The sequence below is a fragment of the Ailuropoda melanoleuca genome, chromosome 8 (assembly GCF_002007445.2).
Source record: "Ailuropoda melanoleuca isolate Jingjing chromosome 8, ASM200744v2, whole genome shotgun sequence".
Lineage (NCBI taxonomy): Eukaryota > Metazoa > Chordata > Mammalia > Carnivora > Ursidae > Ailuropoda > Ailuropoda melanoleuca.
In genome coordinates, this window is record NC_048225.1 from 122,428,506 (window position 1) to 122,436,826 (window position 8,321).

Below are 8,321 nucleotides of genomic sequence, written 5' to 3' on the forward strand. Positions count from 1 at the left end.
TCTCGAAGGGCCAAGGGGAACTAGGATGGGTTTGGCCACCATTCCCTTGCACACTCACCACACTAAGGCTCACTCCTGTCTTCTAGCCTTGGATTATTTTTGCAAGTCTCCCTCTCAGTTCTCTCTCTCTCTCAAGATGACATGGAGTAACCAGCTTTTCTAAGAAACCCCTCACCATCATCACCCCCCCCCCCGGTGGCAACAAACGGCTGGGTTGGAAACTCTGTGGTTCTGTGGGTCATCAAATCCAGCTGGGGAGTGAGCTGCCAGTCTCTGCTGGCATAGGCACTCCATTCTCCAGGATGGTGTTCTTGGAACCCCACCCTGTTCATTTAAATACTGGAGGTGAGAGATTACCAGGTGGGAAGGGCTGGGAAAGGAATTACCTCCTACTGAGAGAATGAATAATGGTTTTCCTTTTCCTCTCCGCAGTAATCTCCTTATAATAGCCTGTTTGCTAGCTGTTGGCTCTGGGTAATACAGCCTGTTCAGCTCCTCACAGTAAACTCTGAGGGGATCAATGCGCCCTGGTGCTGGCAGTTCTCTTTTGACTGTAGCACAGGAGTGGCTCTTGTTTTCCCAAGAAGCCCCAGGCAACAGTAAAAATCCTGTTAGTATCCTGTTCTATAACCAATAGTTCAACTGGTCTTCTGCAGCTGTCCAAACTGTGATCACAAAAGTCAATTTAAAGTTAACTTTGCTAATTCTGATGTCACAACAGAAAGCCTTAGTAAGCTCTGAAGTACACAATATGGATAGAAGCGTGAGAAAAGTCAGTATGGTGTGGAAAATGATGAAAAAAATTAACTACTCTCCTGCACAAAATGTGCACAATCTGACCCCCCCAAAAAAAAAAAAACCCCAGAAACCAAAACCAAGAAACAGGTGCCTTCTTTAGGGCTCTGACCTGATTTCCAAGAAGTCCGAATGAGCATGGTGGGTGGGGGGAGGGATGGGTATGGCTAATGAGGTGGAAAAAGAGACGGGACTGGGGGAGGGATGGGGAAGAAGAGAGACTGAGAACACAGTTAAACACGCCTTGCTTTCATTCTTGGCTCCCATGGACACAGCCCAGACTAAGCACTGTGGGCCCCACTAGGGGACGGCTGGAAGCTGGCAGGCTTCCTCAATTCACAGAGCTATTTAGAGCTCTGGGATTGGTGCCCATGTCCAGGGAGCTAGCATTCCTACCCAGCGGAGGTGGCATGGGAGACAGCTTTAAGTGTATTCAACACTCTCCCTCCCCCACGGCCTCTCCCTCTGCACTCCCCAACACCAAACTCCTACATTTCTTGAAGAAAAACAAGCTCATTCATCCAGATCAGGCTGACATAGCAAAAGATACAAGCAGCATTCTCATGGTGAGAACTCTGGGTTTGTAGGTAAGTGCTACTCCCCTGTCCTTTGGTTAAAGTTTAGTCTACAATTTAGACTATAAAGCAAGCTGTCTTAAAATGTCTTTTTTGGTCCAGACCTTATCCTCCCTTTCAACACTAAGCTTTTTCCTGCATTACTATCACCAAAGCTCCTTCAAGAGCAATCCATTTATATCCTGGGCACATACTGTGCTCCTAGCTCTGAAATAAGTATCATGAAGAACTCAAAGAAGAGGAAGGTGTGTCCTGCCTATGCGTGTGATAGAGTTGCCAGGAGGAGGATGCCAGCATGGGCTTGGCCATCGGGATACCGGAAGTGCAGAGAGGACCAGAGCTCTGAGAAGATGGGTGAGGGTGTCCAACCCAACTGTTCTCACCCCAGCTGCCCAGACTGCTGGTGTGGGATGCCTGCACTGTTTTGTAACCAGTAGGGTCCTACTCTTCAGAGTTGATGTGGAATTATTAGACTCTATAGTAACAAATCGGAAAGCCCCTTAGGGGTAGGAACTATGACTCAGTCACCACTACCGGCAGCACTTAGCATAGCACCTGGGGCAATAGGCTACAGGCTGCGTGGACCCATTCATGTGTGAATCCCAGAGAATGGCTTGGCCCTAAGTCCCAGATCCTTTCCAGACCCTTGAGCAGGCTTTCTGGAAGCCTTGAAGGAATAGTGGAAGAGACTCTCTTATTGGGTGAATAATGCCTTATGTAAGTAAAGGGTTTCTATTTTTTTCCCAAAGAGCTGTCCGTATGCTTGACCCCTACGGCAATCTGACTGGGGTTATGTGAGGGGCCTCGCATTTATCACTATTTTATTGGCAAGGACACTGAGCCTCAGAGGAAAAATTTTCCCCTGCATCGTCTGCATCGCTGTAGGAATTCATTAGTATAGGGCAAAATTTCCCAATAGTGTGCCTTCATCTGACTGGATAGCTGTCGCTTCAGAAACACAGAATTCAAACACTGACCTGACTAAAAGCCAGGGGTCAGGGGCCCCCCATCTTGCTCTATCAGGTTAGTCGTGCCTGACAGAATCTTGCATTATTGTCTCTAGACCATGAAGAGGATGGAGAGGCCCATGGTCACGGGTCCTGTGTCTAAGCACTTCCACCTGGAGAGGAAGAGCTCCAGGCAGGCCGAAGCCAGACTCCGCCAGAGACTGCAGAGGCTGGAGCACATCTGTCTGAACCACATGAAGCTGCTGACCCGGGAGCAGAGGCAGCTCCAGAAAGAACTGCAGCGGTTACAACAAGGTGAGGCCTCCGGGGTGGGGAGCAGGCGGGGTGGCCAGCTACCGCCTGAGTGAGGCCAGAGTGACACCCCACCTCAGGACAAGGGCTCTTTCAGAGACCTGGCTACCAAGAAAGCAAGAACTTAACCTGACGTGGATTTTTAGGCGGCCTGCCCTCCTTCCTCCCCGGGTTACACAGTTCGCTGCAGCAGCACATCAGCAAGCCTTTTCGAGCTCATACTTCTCAGGCTTCCAGTCACTTCTGTGTTTCAAATGAGCTCTCTCTCTTGCTTAAGTCCTTTGTTTCCTTCTTACCTTGTTTTTCATTCTGCTTTCCTGTCACTGTATCTGGGTGAATTTGGTTTCATGTCTATGCCTGGTCAACAGCCATTGATTGAGCAACTGTTTAATGTGTCAGTCCCCTTAAGAAAGGGATGTTAAAAAAAAAAAAAAAAGATCCCCAGGATTAGCAACCACAGAGCAACATCCTCAGGCTGATAGATGCCCTCCGATGGGCTGGGCAAGGAGCACTGGGCCATTTTCAATGCTCGCCCATGAGACTGGGGCCCTTCCTGCCTTTTGTGTGACATGAACTTCTCAGCCACCCTCCTTGTACTTTAATGTGTGTTCACACTAGAGCCTGCAGATTTTGCTCAGATTGGAAAATTCCAAAGGAGTAATTGTGGTATATCGGTTCTGTGTTTTCTTTGACTCTGTAAGTCAAAGCGCAAATATTTCTGTTGTTTAACGAAAGAGGCCTCTTTACCTGTAAGCCGTGTGCTCATCTTCTTTATAATAATGTTCTTCCATAAAACCTCCTGTCTCCAAAGAATAACCCTTTCCAAATGTACACATCACTTAGAAGACTATCCAATAAACGGAGATAAGTAGTAGTTAAGTAGCAATAACAAGAACAATGGAACTAACCTCAAAAGCTAGTTTCCAGTTAGTAGCTATGATCATCACGGGGCCAAGGACTACACAGTGGTGTCCAGAATCTCAGACCCTCCAGAGCAGTCTACACCATTCAATAAAAACTGGGAAAGAACCCCCCCTCCACCCCATTCAATGATCCCATTAAAACATGGCAGCTAAGAACACAGACTCTGGACCCAGACTGTCAGGGTTGAAATCCTGACTCTCATTTACTAGCTGTGAGGCCTTGGGGGGCTTCCTGGACCAGCCTGTGCCTCACTTTCCTCCAGTGTAACACGGAAATGATGTTCCCCACCTCGTGAGGTTAGCTGAGGATTCAGCAAGCACTTGGGACAGTACCTAAGCACGAAAGAAGTGTTATGTGTTTACTCTTATCACTTAATCAATGGATTAATCAATCCATCAAGAAAAGATGGTTACAGGACTTAAACTTTTCTACTGCTATGTTAAAAACTGACATAGTTGTACAGTTTGCAGAAACGACATCCATCATTAAAATAATCTGATTTTGATATTACTTCAAAATTCAGCCTAGAAAGGATCCACCCCAGCTCTGCAAAACTGCAGCCCCTTCTCACTGAAGGCAGGTGCCGGAACTCGGAAGCTCTGAAAATGCTGGAGCATGTTCCGGAGGAAAGCCAGGTGTCGTGATTCGACATAAACTTGTTTAGGTCTACACGGCTAATATATGGACACAAGAACAAAGAGTGATGTCCAAACAGCTGGCCTGGGAATCATTTCTAACCCGCAGCTTTGGGCCTAAAAGATAACTCTAAGCAAGTGGCTGAACTTCTCTGTTTTCCATTTCCATTTAATAAATGGTTAAAACAAATTAGAATGATACCTACTTTCACGGAGGGGGGCAGGGAAGGTATGCAAGAGGCCAGGCCGAGGTCGGTGGCTGTCCTGGCTGAGTAGATGTTTGCCTCAGTGACAGGTGGTGTGGGAAGAGTCTGGACCAGGAGGCAAAGAACTGATTCAGGGGCCTCTATCTCTACGTCCTTTAGAAAGTCACATTCTTTCTGAGCCTCAGACTTCTTGATAGTAAAATTAAGGGAAAGAGGGAAAAAAATAAGGAAAAGGGGAAGAAATAATATATATTAAGTCTCGATATTTATCAGGCACTGTACTAGGCAATATTTCCCCATGATTCATTTACTGAAATGCTACTGGGCTTCAGCCACATGCCAGTCGGTAGACGGGCTAACATGCGTATTCCCAGTCCTCATCTGTAGAGACGTGGATCAGCAGTTTGGAAGTAGGCTCAAAAACCTGCATTTTAACTGAGCTGATACTAAGGCAGATTATTGTAGGACAGCTGTGCTGTGGACCAGACTGTACAAAACACTTTTGTAGCTACTCCGATCGACGCAGGAATGTAAATATGAAAACACGTGGTCCCTCCAGATGCTCACGTTTAAACCGGAAGGGAGCCATACTTGTGAAAATTATGATAGAAAATGCTAATTGCTAAATTAGAGTTGTTTCCAAAGGAGGGCAGGAACATAAGGAGATCCCCGTCTACCAAAGGGCCTCAGGTAAGATCTCCCAAAAGAGGCAGTGTGTATGCACAATCTTAGAGGAGAATGGGGGTGGGGGGAGTGCATTTTGTCATGAGGACCCGTGGAACGAGGCCACTCCTGGCAGAAGGAACAGTATGTACGCGGTGCGCACACAAGCATGGCTTGCTTCGAGTCCAGCACTGAGGAGGGTAACGGGCGCGGAGAAGGTGAAGCACCGTGTGGAGGCGAAGTGGTGGGGGCGGTGTCTCCGATCATGAAGCATTTCATAGGTCTTGCAAAAGAATTTAGATTTCACCCTATAGGGTCTGGGAGTGGGGAGACTGCATGTTCACTCTCGCTGCAACGTTAAAGGGAATTCCCAAGTTCAGCCTTAAACTAGGGAACTGGCCATGTGAGGAAAAACTAGTATTTTGAGATATTTAGAAAGTAGAATTGTCAGAGCTTTGTGATTAATGATATATGTCCAGGGGGAAATAAAACCAGCGTCAAGAGTATACTGCCTGGCACAAAGGAGGCATTCAGACATCCTTGTTGAGCTGGGGAGCTGCATGCATGTAGGTAAAATGCCTCTGCAAGGGAACACGGGAGAAAGATCAAGTTCCAGAGGAAAGTGATGTTCTTTTCCAAGCTTGTTGGCTCAATTGGTCAACAGAATGGCCTGGCCGGGAGAAGTAGCTTCAAATCTCTTGGTTTATAGGAAACAGATGAAGTTCTTACATGGATAAGACACACACACACACACACACACACACGCACACACACACACACTCAAGGAAATAACAGAGGAAGCAGGGCTCACAAAAGACTGTCTCTTGTCTTGACGACCTCGCAAAGAAGTGTGAGATGAATCAGTATTAGGAGTGGAATGGGATTTCTAGTCCTCTTATCCGGTCATATTCCCTCTGCCTGGTGCCTGCCCGCTCCAGCGCAGATCCAGGGAACTCACTCCCAAACCAGCACAAGGCTTCCAACCCCTAGGGACCAATTCGTGAGGTGTCTTGAAAACCAGCTGGGTCCTCCACTGCAGCCATGACTACAAGATGCTGAAACATTTACTCAAAGAGTGAAAAACCCACTTCATTGTAGCCGGCAGTTACAACTCACGGTTGGGGCATGTAGGAGGGCACATAATTGAGGTGAAGGAAACAATAGGGCACCATCTCTGGGTATCGCTCACACCCAGTTATTTTGTCTTGAAAACACCAGGCTTGCCAAATAAAACATGCAAACAAAACCTCCCTGGGCCTCCCACCAGTTTCAACCTCTGATCTCAGTGTTTCTACATCCTTGTCAACATGTTCTAGGTCAACGCTGGGGAACTGCTGTCAGTTCTTCTGTCTTCATCCAGCATGCCAGATCGGCCTGCTGTCAACGTGGTCTGAGGGTGTTCACATGTTGGATCGCTGCCCAGAGAACCCGTTGCTGGTCCAGCATCCCTTCCCTCCTCCTCTTACTAGGTTAGTTTGTAGGGCTTTCGTAAGGGAGAACCACTAACTGGGTGGCTTACTTACTGCCTCACAGTTCTGGAGGCTACAAGTCCAAGATCAAGGTGTCTGGATGGTTGCTTCCTTCTGAGGCTGTGAGGGAAGGACTTCTTTCAGGCCTTTCTCAGAGTGTCGATGGCTATCTTTCCCCTACATCCCTTCACACTGCCCTCCCTCTATCTGCGTCTCTGCGTCCAAATTTCCCCTTTTGATAAGGACACCAGTCATGGATTAGGGCTTCCCCCTAATGACCTCCTCTTAACTTGGCCTATCTCTGTAAAGGCCCTATCTCCAAATAAGGTCACATTCTGAGGTGCTGTGGGGTTAGGACTTCAATATATGACACTCAGAGAAGACAGAATTCAACCCATAACACTTATTCATTAACTCAAAGCAGATATTATCAAGAAAAAGCTCTCCTCTTATTTGGGGAGTGGAATTCAGAAGAGACCAGAAGATGTCCTTGTGCCCTTACCGCCAGGAGAACAGAAGCATGGAGTTCTACAGGCTAATAAAGTTAGGTAAGAAAATTCTTACTAAACTCATGGAGACGCCATTGAATCCCTCTTCCCAACTGACCTCCCTAAATCATCCTCTGCCTGCAAAAATGCTGCCTTTCCTCCTTAAGCAATGAAACACCTCCCCATATTGTGACCAACCCCTTCTCAGCCACTGCATGACCTCCGCTGATACCATACTGAAGGGGAACATGGTTGAACAACTGGGGAATTCAAAATAGGGGGCTTTTTGTTGTTTTTCAGAGATTTTCTTCTTTTTACCTCCTTCCCCAGAGCACTGGCCACCAATATGACCCAAGAAATATATAAAACCAAGTCCCAGATGCCTCCTTTCCGTCACGCTGGCCTAAAGGACTCCGTGAAAAGAAAAGAACAGGCACTGTCTCAAAATTACAAAGCTTCCCACTTCAGAGCAGAAAAGCCATAAGCCCTACAGAAAGATTGTCTAAGCCCCCCAAGGGGCAAAGACTCCAACAAGGGCATCACTATTCTGTGTCAAGATCAAGATGTCCCCATCAACACCCTAGACCAAGGCCCTGGTTCCAGCCCAGCTGGTGAGAGTGGAAAAGCACACACTGGCGAGGCCAGATCAAAGGATGCCAGCCTAAAGCCAGACCCCAATGCTGGGAGACGGTCCCCTGAGTCCCAGGGAATGCGCAGAAAATCTGAAAGATGAGCCCGTAACACCTACCTTCTCAGAGCTGTTTGTGAAGGTCAGAAACGCCCACTACCTATGGCACAGGGTTCCCCCTGAGTCTGACAGATTGCTTAGTATCGGGGAGATATTTGGGCACAAGGAACCCTTCCAGCCAGGAGGACAGCATGGGCTTCCTTCATCTCTAACCACCTAGCATAACCTCACAAGAACATCTATTGTACTTGCTAAAAAGATGCGTGCCTCAAGTAACTGCAGTAAGTCGTGTGTGTGTGTGTGTACATATACACATACATGTGTGTACACACATATGTGTGTATATGTGTGTATATACGTGTGTGTACATATACACATACGTGTGTGTATACATGTGTGTATATACGTGTGTGTACATATACACACACGTGTGTGCATACATGTGTGTATATGTGTGTATATACGTGTGTGTATACACATGCGTGTGTGCATATATATGTGTGTATACGTGTGTGTATATACGTGTGTGTACATATACACATACGTGTGCATATACATATGTGTGTATACGTGTGTGTACATATGTGTGTACATATACACATGTGTGTATATACATGTG

General features: G+C 47.0%; 1 protein-coding gene across 1 annotated transcript; it reads left to right on the forward strand.

Moving 5' to 3' along the window:
- The first annotated feature begins 1,305 nt into the window (after positions 1-1,305).
- CCDC190 (coiled-coil domain containing 190) lies at positions 1,306-7,990 on the forward strand. The gene is given in 5 exon segments (XM_034667229.1): positions 1,306-1,382; positions 2,434-2,632; positions 6,951-7,074; positions 7,345-7,719; positions 7,721-7,990. Coding segments are annotated over 4 exon segments (897 nt in total). The 5' UTR covers positions 1,306-1,382; positions 2,434-2,436; the 3' UTR covers positions 7,923-7,990.
- The last annotated feature ends 331 nt before the right edge of the window (positions 7,991-8,321 follow it).